The sequence below is a fragment of the Vulpes lagopus genome, chromosome 2, assembly GCF_018345385.1.
Source record: "Vulpes lagopus strain Blue_001 chromosome 2, ASM1834538v1, whole genome shotgun sequence".
Lineage (NCBI taxonomy): Eukaryota > Metazoa > Chordata > Mammalia > Carnivora > Canidae > Vulpes > Vulpes lagopus.
The window spans coordinates 51,803,250-51,815,417 of NC_054825.1; the positions used below are offsets into that span (position 1 = coordinate 51,803,250).

Below are 12,168 nucleotides of genomic sequence, written 5' to 3' on the forward strand. Positions count from 1 at the left end.
CCCTTTCAAAATTTTCCCATGTGGATGAGTCCTCTTTCCAACAAAACAGCATGATCCTGAAGGGTAAGATGGGTCTTTCCTTTCTCTGCATCTCTTGACTCCCTCCCTCTGCTCGCCAATGCCCAGGCTGGTACCATCTATGATCTAATGACTGCTTTAAAAACAAAACAAAACAAAACAAAAAACGTGGCTCAGGCGCCTGGGTGGCTCAGTCGGTTAGGTATCTGCGATCAGCTCAGGTCATAATCCTGGGGTCCTGAGATCAAGCCCCACATCAGACTCCCTGCTCTGCGGGGAGCCTCCTTCTCCCTCTCCCTCTCCCGCCACCTCCCCCTCCTTGTGGCCCCTCTATTCTCTCAAATAAAATCTTTAGAAACAAAACAAAAAAATGCCTCATCTTTGCAGAGCACACAGATGCAGCAGGGGTCTCCACTCACGGAACCTTAATCTCAAACCAAATGAGACTCCAAATAAAACTCCCTCCAGAAAAGAGCTGCTCCAGAAGAGGGAGAAGCATTCAAACTACCAAGCTGGCATTTCTACCCACCTGAAAACTTCAACTGCACTCCACGAATAAAACACAAAGAAAACCACAGCTTTGTTTTGCATTTCTTCCATGGTGCCAAAGATGATAAACAAAATGAAATTTCTTCCAAGAAGCTATTAAAAGAATCCACAAGAGAGGAAAAAGTTTAAATATATATTCTACAAAAACTATATAAATGCATTACCTAAAACCTAGTGCCTCTAAATTCAAGGTAAATAGAAAAAAACTGAGGGCTGCCTAGCTGGCTCAGTCGGTGGAGCAGGCAACTCCTGATCTCAGGGTTGTGAATTCAAGCCCCACATTGGGGGGGGGGGGGGGTAGAGATTACTTAAAAAATTAAAAAGTAACAAAATCTTTTTAAAAAGAAAAGAAAAAGGCTGAGCTCAGCTAGTTAAGCTTCTGCTCCAGTTTTGGAGCAAGTTAAAGTACCCAAAGCCGTCTTTCTGAATAGACTGTGTATATGTGTGTAAATATATCATCACAAATAGCGTATTTTCAAAAATGCTCACACACATTCAGATGCAGTTTAAAGAACGCTGCCAGAAGCCCACTTGTGTCTGCAGACCCCAAGTTTAGATCCAGAGCGTTACCAGTGTGGCAGTCACCCATAAGTAACTACTATCTCGTGTTAACCATTCCATTCCATTGCTTCCCTTTATAGGTTTACTGCTTATGTACGTAGTTCTAAATAGTATCCTGTTTCACTCTTGCCTGGTTTTTTTTCACTCTGTTTTTAAACTTTCTGAAATAGATCGTATTATTCTGTGACTTGTTTCTTACTGTTGTTATGCTTCCAAGACGCATCCATGTTGGCACATGTGGTGCTGTCCAACACCAGGAGGCTTGGCTCACGCTGCATTCTACATGAATGGCACTCCCCGGAGCCGTGCGCTGTGATGATACTGAACCCCTCCCTTCCACTCCACCCTAGAAATTCTAGCCTCATGCTTACCTGCACTACCCTTTGATCTACAAAAAATACTATTCCACATGAGTGGGTCACTCACTTATCCTCTTTGATTTTTTAGACTGAACAAAACAGCCTCTCTATCCAAGAACAGAGAACCCAGGAGTAACAAGGGTTACAATCACCCTTTACCCATGTCATTGATACTATCAGAATGCCAAAGCTGATGTACCAGAGAAGTGTAGAACTATAGAAAGAATACTCCAGAAGAGACTAACCAGCAATCACCTGTTTCCCCCTGAGTCTGGGTAGGTGGGATTTAATAATATATAATCTCATGGTGAGGAAATAGGGCAAGGAAGTTAAAAGACTTTGATGCCCTGTTCCTGATAGCAATCTTCCAAATACTAGAAAATACAGATGTATTGAGGGAGGGGGGAATCCCCATATCAGTCAAAAGAGTCCCCTGCATATATGGAAGAAAGCCCAAAGTGCAAAGAGCTCCTAGGATTGCACTGCCTTCACCTACTCAAGCTGGGAGCAGACCAAGCACATCTCTACCTGAAAAGATTGTGGGTAAGTTTTTCTGCTTCTGCTTGAGAATCAGGTTCCCCTCATCTTAAAGCCTTTTTATAACTTTGTGATTTTAAGATGTTATAAACAAACCAACCAGACTGGAAATGGTAAAAGTCTACTTTGGAAAATATCCCTGGGCTTTGAGTTTTCCTCCTTGTTCAGAGAAAACCATGCTACTCCTGTGCAAAGAGAGATTTTTATGCATTGAGACTTCTCAGCTAATTACAGCATACCTACTAAATACTGACATCTGAGGTCAACTGTTCAGTACCTGGATAAGACAAGGGATCACTGGTGACTTAGTGACGCCAATTGCTGCATTGATAGTTTCCACAACTGACAGCATCTGGCAGAAATACATCATGTCGGCCAAGGTGTGGAATGTGTCATAGAAGGACTCTATGGGACAAAGATACATTAAGGGTAAGTCACGATGGGATGAGCACTGGGTGTTATACTATATGTTGGCAAGCTGAATTCAAATATTTTTTTAAAAGGGTAAGTAAAAAAAAAAAAAAACCCAAAACAAAAATAAAGCGTAAGTCAAGTAGCAAATTCTAACAGAATTATTTCTCAAACTAGATACCTCCTTGCATGGAAGGAATTTAAAGATAAGTATAATAAACAGCCAGTCAGACTCAAGTTTACTCTCCAAACTAAGCCGGTGGGAACAAGCCTGTGAGGTCATGAATAGTGAACTCTATTAGTTATTAGAAAGTTAACACATAAACCCTTATGTCCTTCTCATTTTAAAAGGCAAAGAGGGATCCCTGGGTGGCGCAGCGGTTTGGCGCCTGCCTTTGGCCCAGGGCGCGATCCTGGAGACCCGGGATCGAATCCCACGTCGGGCTCCCGGTGCATGGAGCCTGCTTCTCCCTCTGCCTATGTCTCTGCTTCTCTCTCTCACTGTGTGCCTATCATAAATAAATAAAATTAAAAAAAAAAAAAAAGGCAAAGAAAGGGCAGCCCCGGTGGCTCAGCTGTTTAGCGCTGCCTTCAGCCCAGGGCGTGATCCTGGAGACCTGGGATCAAGTCCCGCGTCGGGCTCCCTGCATAGAGCCTGCTTCTCCCTCTGCCTGTGTCTCTGCCTCTCTCTCTCTCTCTGTGTGTGTTCTCATGAATAAATAAAATCTTAAAAATAAATAAATAAAAATAAATAAAAGGCAAGGAAAAGAAAGCATACCTAGACTTCCTTCAGTTACTATAAACTGAAAAGCCAATGTAACAGGCCGGAGATTAGTCTGGTCAGATCCATTATCTCACTGGATTCAAAATTAAACTATAGCACATATACTGAATGCAATCTAGCCTATGAAAATCTCAAAATTGTACAATCATAAATAAACACAGAGGTCTAAAAGTAGTGAATAAAACTTTCTTTTTTTTTTTTTTAATTTTTATTTATTTATGATAGTCACAGAGAGAGAGAGAGAGAGGCAGAGACATAGGCAGAGGGAGAAGCAGGCTCCATGCACCGGGAGCCTGATGTGGGATTCGATCCCGGGTCTCCAGGATCGCGCCCTGGGCCAAAGGCAAGCGCCAAACCACTGTGCCACCCAGGGATCCCCCATATTTCATCTTAATAACTCTTATTTTAAGAATCTATCCTAACTACAAAATCTAAAATGAAAAAAAAAAAAATCCACAAAAGTTTCTCAGGAACAAAGTCTTTCTCCGAAGCATTTTTCCCAAGTATATTAAAGTAGTGTTTGTCTGAATACCTAAGCATATAGAAAGTTGGAGTAAACTACAGTAGAGCTACTTCATGGAATATTATGTAATGATTTTAAATGACAATTATTGCTTATAGGACCATCAGCGATTGCAGTATCAGCTGTGAGCGGACCATAAAATAAAATCCTTTACTTTTCATACTCATCCTTACTTGGCACTCTGCACTCCTACATTCTTCTTGCCATGTTTCTCAACCAAGGTACTATTGATATTGCAGGCAGGACAATCTTTTGGCCTGCCTTCACCGTGCACAAGGTTTAGGATTCTTGGCTCCCTGCCTATGAAATACAAGGACTGGCCCCAAGGACCTGGCACAGTTAGGCCAGTGACCAACAAAGATGACATTTGTAGGAGTCCCCAGAAGGTCTGGTTTAAACATCAGTTGAATAAAAGAGGCCCTTGCAAAAAAAACTTAAAGAAGCCCTCTAAATATTTTTGCAAAAATGATCTGCTCTACTATCCTGCTACAAAGTCAAATGCGAAATGAAGAACGGTTTATAGTGTTATCATTTATTTTGACAGAAAAATTCCAACAGTAATTTAGTTCAGAATTAGATGAATTAATTCTTTTCTTTGGAAAATTAATGCAAAATTACAATGGCAACTTAGATTTTGCTACATATAAGATAAAAACAACTTATTCTCTCAATTTTAAATCTCCCATTTCAAGATAAAATCCCAACCAAATCTTTTTGTCAACATTATCAATGAAATTCTGGTGTCCATTTTAAGGGGATTCACATTAAGGTGTGTGTCATTTCTCCTCAGATAAATCTTTGAAAAATGAAGACCTCCCGTTGGGAAAACACAAAGCTGTGACTTAAGATTTGGCATGTGCTGAACAAAAATTAGATCTCGTGGATTTGCTAGGAGTTTACATCCCTGTCTCATGAGATTCAGGCATAGATGCTGAATTTCTCAAATGATAATTACAAAGAATTTTATTAACAAAATGCTTATAATTTTGCTTTTAAAACCAGACAGAAAATTGTGGACACACACAGTAGGATTATAATTTCTAAATCTTAAAAAAAAAAAAAGGTCAGTCGGAAAAAAAAAAAAAAAAAAAAAGGTCAGTCAGGGTGGCTCAGTGGTTTAGCACTGCCTTCGGCCCAGGGCATGATCCTGGAGACCCGGGATCGAGTCCCGCATCGGGCTTCCTGCATGGAGCCTGCTTCTCCCTCTGCCAGTGTCTCTGCCTCTCTCTCTGTGTGTCTCTCATGAATAAATAAATAAAATCTTTAAATAATAATAATAATAATTTCTAACTGCAGGAGAAAAACTAAAAGGAAATGTATGGCTATATTAATAGTGATGGACAATGGCTTATTCACCTCCTCTTCTCTCCCCCCACACCTCTACCCTGGTTTCCCCCTCTTTCCAAATTAGCTTAAATCACCATGTTTACTTTTATAATTTGAAAACAAAAAAACTGTTTTAAGCAGTAAAAGGCACTCATATGTCAATGGGAGGAGAGATACTATAATGTGGTAGTATAATACAGTATACTCTGTCTGGACAGTATACATGGAAATCCTTAAAAACGATCTCCCATTTAATCTCACAATTCCATATCAGGAATTGTTCCTTGCTCCTGAGAAAGCTTTGTGGGTTGGAAGGATATACACCAAGGTGCCAAGGATCTGTTGCTCTCATAGATGGGATTACAGTAGAGTGTTTATTTAAGTCTTTGTTTTCTGATTTTTCTGTAATTAACACATTGTATTTTTAACACATTTTTATAATTGGAAAATTTTTTTTTATTTAATTTTTGTTAAATCTTATCTATCTACTCATGAGAGACACAGAGGGAGAGGCAGAGACATAGGTAGAGGGAAAGGGAGGTACAGGCTCCCTGCGGAGAGCCCGATGCAGGACTGGATCCTAGGACCCTGGGATTATGCCTTGAGCCAAAGGCAGATGCTCAACCACTGAGCCACTCAGGTGCCCCAGGAACAATCTTTTTAAAAAATAAAATTAGAGCGCCTGGGCTCTTAGTATTCCTTGAGAGACCTTGGTAAGCTCAAACAAGAGTTTCTAGACAAGCCCAAGAGTTTGCTAGTGTTTCCTCAGCAAGAAGTTTAGCAAGTACATGTTTACATGAAAAACGAAGTCTATGTGTGGAATTTGCCATTTACCAACATCCTTCATTCAAAAGGGAAATACTGCAAATGGCAAACTGGGTGCAAGGCACCGGGTGCCAGGTCCTTATCACGTCTTCTGAGGACTGGTAAGGGAAGAATTAAACCAGCAGCTCCATTCCAGAAGGTGGTTAGTAAGGGGCTGAGAGCCAAAATAGAAATTACAAATCCAAGCAGCTTAAACACATGACCCAGATAACTTAGGAGCTTTGGGACCAGATCACCTAATGGCCTGCAGGCTTGCACAGGTACACGGAGAATCAATCTAACAACGTTAAATGAAATTATCTGGTATTTGCGTGTTCCTATTCATTCCATGGAACTTGTGATCAATCCACAGTAATAAGAACAACAGGTTGGAGACTTGCCTTCTTTTTTTAAGTAAATCATCTGTAGACCTTTGGTCACATGTGCACAGGTACACAGAGAATCAATTTAACAACGTTAAATGAAATTATCAGGTATTTGCGTGTCCCTATTCATTCCATGGAACTTGTGATCAATCCACAGTAATAAGAACCACAGGTTGGAGATTTGCCTTCTTTTTTTAAGTAACTCATCTGTAGACACTAGGCATTTGAGAAGTTCTTCACTAGCCTGCCACTGGTGCTTTGCAGAATTCTAGGCCATTAAGAAGGCTGGACAAATGACATGTACTTCTTTGAAATGACTCTAGAGCTACCGACAATTCACTTACTACAAACCTCAGATGGGAAAATTTAGGACTAAAGATAAAATAGACTATAGGACATTTTTCTTTTTTTAAACAGAGCTTGTATTTTCAATTATACTTCTATTTTTCCTATTTCTTGTACAAAATATGGACCAATTTCTAAATTACCCACATCCAAACCATTTTCGAATGATGAATTCTTTTCACTCTTTTTACATGTATTGGTTCAGTTTTTTTTCCCCTTTTTATGATATGATGAAACTGGAAGAACAAATTGATATATTATTTTTTAGCCTATCGTATTTCTCCATGTTATATGAACTCTTTAAGTACTTTATATCTGCTTCACAACATTCCACTGAGCGAATATGCTAAAGTAATCCCTCACTGATGGGCATCTAGGTAGTTTCTAACTTGTCACTAATATAAGTAATGCCAAAATGTGTATGTTTTTTAAAAAGCTTTTTTTTGTAGTTTCAGTTACTATAATTTCAAGGATATCAGTGACGAACAGTTCAGTGTCTTGAAACGCTTTGCCAAATGATTTTCCAAGAGTCATTGTACTTCTATACCCTCCCAGTGACCACCAGTGTGTCTATTTTAGCATATGTCTTCTTGAATTAGGTACTGCTTTAACTTTGCAAAACTGACAAATAAAAATCTGATTTTTATTTCCTTCATCATTATTGAGTTAAGCATTTTTCTGTATATTAAAGAGTTTCCCTCTTGGGAACTGCCTGCACCTGACTTCTGTTTATCTATTCCATAGAGTCTATACATTTTAAAATCAATTTGTAACAAACTCTTTACAGGTAATCAACCTTTGTTAGTATTTGTTGCAATTTTCTACCAACCCTCATCCCCATGCTACTAACCTCAATATACTTTTAATCTTTAGTGTTATCTTAGCTGAGGTATTTTTAGATATATAGGAATTTAGATATTTTATGTAGTCAAATATATTAACCTATTTTCTTTATGATTTCTCCTTTTTTACCTTAGAAAGTAATAACCTTCTGGGACACCTGGGTGGCTCAGTGGTTGAGCATCTGCCTTCAGCTCAGGGCGTGATCCTGAAGTCCAGGATCAAGTCCCACATTGAGCTCCCTGTGGGGAGCCTGCTTCTCCCTCTGCCTGTGTCTCTCTCATGAATAAATAAACAAAATCTTAAGAAAAAAAAAAGCCCTAACCTTCCACATGAGATTTTTTTTTTTAAGATTTTATTTATTTATTCATGAGAGAGACACAGGCAGAGAGAAAAGCAGGCCCCATGCAGGGAGCCTGCCATGGGACTCGATCCTGGGTCTCCAGGATCACGCCCTGGGCTGAAGGCGGCACTAAACCACTGACCCACCTGGGCTGCCCCAACATGAAATTTTTATAAACATTTACTCGATTTTCTGTTATGTTTTAAATCTTTGACATAGACTCTTAAATCCTCTAGGGGAATTTACTTTTGTATACAATGTGAGGAAAAGAGTCAGATTCCTTGCCTCCCTCATGCACCCAAACCTAACCAATTTTCCCTGGAAACATTATTAGAATTCCCATCCAAGGGCAGCCCGGGTGGCTCAGCGGTTTGGCGCCACCTTCAGCCCAGGGCGTGATCCTGGAGACCCAGGATTGAGTCCCACGTCGAGCTCCCTGCATGGAGCCTGCTTCTAACCTCGGTTTGTGTCTCTGTCTCTCTCTCTGTGGCTCATGAATGAATAAATAAATACTTAAAAAAAAAAAAAAAGAATTCCCACCCAATAAAAATGTATTGGCTATTTCCATTTCCACTGATTCATGATTCCTTTTATATCGTACATATAACTGATATATATATATAATGTACATATATATTTATTTACATTTTATATGTATATATATAAAATTTAAGAGCTATTTTTGGACTACCTTATCTGCTCTATTGGCTATTCTCTTCTTATACTCATGCTACATCATTTTAATTATCATTCTTTCTATCAGACAGAAAGTGCTCTCCCATTACCCTTTCCTACTCCAAATTTTATTACCTATTTGTTGTTCACAATACAATTTCAGAATACTTTAGATCACATTCTCAAAAATTTTCCATTGCCATTTACTTTTTGCCCGAATTTGTTAAATGTACAAGTTAATAGCCCCTTTGAAAATCTACTTAGGTCCCCAAAGGGTGAGATCCCTTTTGTTTTTGTTTTTTGAGATCCCTTTTGGACTTGCATTAACTTTGGCACCATAAATACCATATAAGTTTATTTGGTTATAAATGAACTGCCATGTCATGAACAGAGAAAGGAACGCAGCCCAAGAGGCACCTCTGGCCAGCTGTATGAATGGGGACAATTTCTTAGCCTGTTCCCTCACTTGCTAAGTGGACACAATCTCCAGTCAGCTTGTTTCACAAGGCCAGGGGAAATCAGAGACATGGAAGTTGCCACACAAACGTGGGGGGTTATTATTATTATTATTAAGGTAGAGTATTATTGATACCGTCGGTGGATAGTAGGCTAAACTACTGGCAAAAGGAAAGTTTGTGTTGAAATTTTGTGCTTGCCTTTTCCCAAAATAAAGAACCGCACGGTCATGTTGACAAAGATCCAGGAGAATCCCAAGAACTGCACGAGGTTATACATGAACAGATATCCTTTCTTCAAGCTTGTAAGAGCTGAAAAGCAAAGCAAGATAAGAAACTATTACAAGCAGAGCTGCAGCAGGAGCAGGGAGTGGGGCAGACCTGGATGACTGCACCCCTCTCTTGCACTGGGTGCCCTGAGCTCCCAAACAGATACCTGGCCCAGATCTGCACCAGCCTGCGCTCCTAAGCCCAAAGAGAAAGTCGTAAAGTCATAGACACCGCATTCCAAGGTATGTCTTTACCAGTCCTTCTCCTCATGGCTTGAATGTACAGACATAATAAATCCAAGGAGAAAAAAGAAAAACTACTTCTGGCAAAGCATGGCCATCTTAGGACGCAATGAAGAAGGCAAATAAAGCTACTTAGCTCCTGCTCTTGTCATTTTCATATAAACTAGTTTAATTGTTCTTGCAATTTTTTTGAAGTTCACGTATGGCAAACTAACTCAGAGAAACAGAAATAGAACGAAAAAAGAATTCTGGCATTTGATCACATACGCATCCACAAGCATCAACTGCACACCTACAATGTGAGAGGTCCTGAGGGGTACCCCTGGGATTCAAAGATGTTAAGACTTGATGTCCCTTCAAAGAACTTACAATCTGAAAGCCGTAATACAAGATAGAGAGGAACAGGTAGCTGTCTTGTGAAACCATTAAGGTGAGAAAATGATATTGAGCCAGGGAAGTGGGAGGCAGGCAGGTCAGTGGAGATGGCAAGGTGCCTGCTCTGGGCTTTGGAAGACGGGAAGAATGAGGATATGACCAAAGAAGGCAAAGTACAGATTGAGAGGCAGGAGGATAAGGAACGTTAATTTGATCTGCAGCCTAAGGCTCGTGAAGACACAGCCAATTACAGAGTTAAGGAAGAAGTAAGGAGCTTAGAATCAAGTGGAGTCCAGGGAGTGGGGCAAAGGAAAGGATAATTCTCAAGAGAAGAGCTATGGAGTTCAGAACTTGCTGCTACATATTTATTCCTAGGCTACAGATATTTTGCACATAACCCCTCGGCTGATACTCAAATGACCACACTCAATAGTGTGATCCATCAAAAGCAATCTAGTAATAAGGACCCAAAAGAGTCAGACTTTTCACAGCACTTAACTAAGGCTTTTTCTTCGCCATCCTAAAGAACTTATTTTATCAGGAAACATCATGAATTTAGATAAAACAGTGAAAGCATTTATCTAACATTTCAAAAATCCATATGTAACCATTTTTACATGGTTTTAAAGTGTATCCTTCTAAATTCCCCCAAAATTAACTTAAATTTCAAATAATTTTCAAGCTTAAAATTAATTTTAATCTCAAATCTTTATTCTTTACCTCCACTAATCTTCTGCCCTCCTTTGTTTTTCTAAAGGAATATTCCTCTAAATGAGTAGTTGTTCAAATCTTTCTAAAGCAATGAAGCTTCCTTTTCAAAACAAACTTTATTCAGAACTTAACACATAAAACACAAAAGCAGAGTTATTCTGGTTGAAGTGGACCTGCTTGCTTGGCTATCCCTCCTAAGCATCCTGGGAACCCCTGGGGACCAGGGGACATAGTTTGAAAACAACTACTCTAAAACTTTCCCCTTCCTTATCTACAGCATGCCACAGAAGTGCCACTAAAACTTGAAAACATATGGACAAAAGAAAGCCTTTTATTTTGCTTTTCAGCATGCATTTTATACAGACTTTCATGGTCCTCTCCCCGGAATGGAAGCTCTTAGAGAACAGGTGCTCTGATGAATTCATTGGCTCCACCCCTCAAGGGCTGGCGACCATGCTTCCACACAGCAGGTTAATGGAGAGCTGCTGCATTTACTCTGTATCACCCAGAGGACAATACACCGTGCAGAGCTTCTTGCTTATAAGTGATCGGACATAGAGAAACAGGAATAGATTTTTTTGAGGTTGACAACCCCACTTATCTGTGAAACAGCCCTTAAGATCCCAACTGGGAGAAAAACACCAAGCTGGAAAAAGTGTAGCCTTGGACCTACATAGTATTTCCATGTTATGCAGGACCTGCAGGGCCTGCTGCCACCTGACATTAGGCCAGTCCGGGAGACTATGGTTCTTCCATTCTGCTCTACCAGCTTTGGTGCACTCAAATGATGGTAGACTCCAAACAGAAGGGAAACAGTAAAAGGGAGGCTTCTGATGTGGGTATGCACAGCATAAGCACTGGACATTAAGGATTCCTCATACCTCGTGTACACAGTATTAGCTCTCCTACCACATGGCACCCATCCATACCCCCATCTCTATCGTTACTTAACTGGTAACAACCACAGCACCAGGAGCAACTTACTTTCAGGGGAGCCTTGGCTTTCAATTCTTAGTTTATTTAGGCGTTCTTCTTCCTAGAATTTGGACAGAAGTTTTCCAAGAATACAGGTTAGAATTCTCAGATGCCTGCAAAAGTCCACATGCTAGATAGGTGACCTGACACCCTCAAAGCCACCTCCTCCAATCGTGTTCATGCTTCATTGGGGCAAACGTCCTAGTTCATGGTGCCAAAAAGCCTGACTTACTGGGTAACAGTAGCACCACAGCATGCCCATCCTCCAATGCTCACAGAATTAAACCAATCAGCTGGCTTCCAAACTACAAAGTAGATAGTCTTAGAATATTGGAGCCGGAAAAGACCCCTAGAAGGTTTGTCACAGTCACAGAAATAAAATAGAGTTTTAGGGCAGGAAATAGATCACTGTTTTAAGAATTCTAGATTTTTAGTATTTTTCTGGAAGCTAAAATCATGTCTCAACATCAGTAAGAACTCACATTAAGTCAATAAAGATACAAATGGATACATACAGAAATATTTATAGGTATAGGCATGTTTATATATACGTATAAAAATACTTGTATTTACAGGTATAGGTATATGTATGGGCCAGTCTGCACACATAGTTCTTCATGCTGTCACCGGAGAGGGTCTAGAAGCAATAGCTAGAGCCCAGATCTTGGCTTCCACTACT

General features: G+C 40.0%; 1 protein-coding gene across 1 annotated transcript in view; it reads right to left on the reverse strand.

Moving 5' to 3' along the window:
• HACD3 (3-hydroxyacyl-CoA dehydratase 3) overlaps positions 1 to 12,168 on the reverse strand; it is a 39,634-nt gene that overhangs the window by 6,364 nt on the left and 21,102 nt on the right. The window contains exons 5-8 of the mRNA XM_041743164.1: positions 11,499 to 11,550; positions 9,118 to 9,228; positions 2,302 to 2,429; positions 548 to 660 (exon numbers count right to left, since the gene is read on the reverse strand). Coding sequence (XP_041599098.1) covers positions 548 to 660; positions 2,302 to 2,429; positions 9,118 to 9,228; positions 11,499 to 11,550 — 404 coding nt within the window. The remainder of the gene's footprint in view (positions 1 to 547; positions 661 to 2,301; positions 2,430 to 9,117; positions 9,229 to 11,498; positions 11,551 to 12,168) is intronic.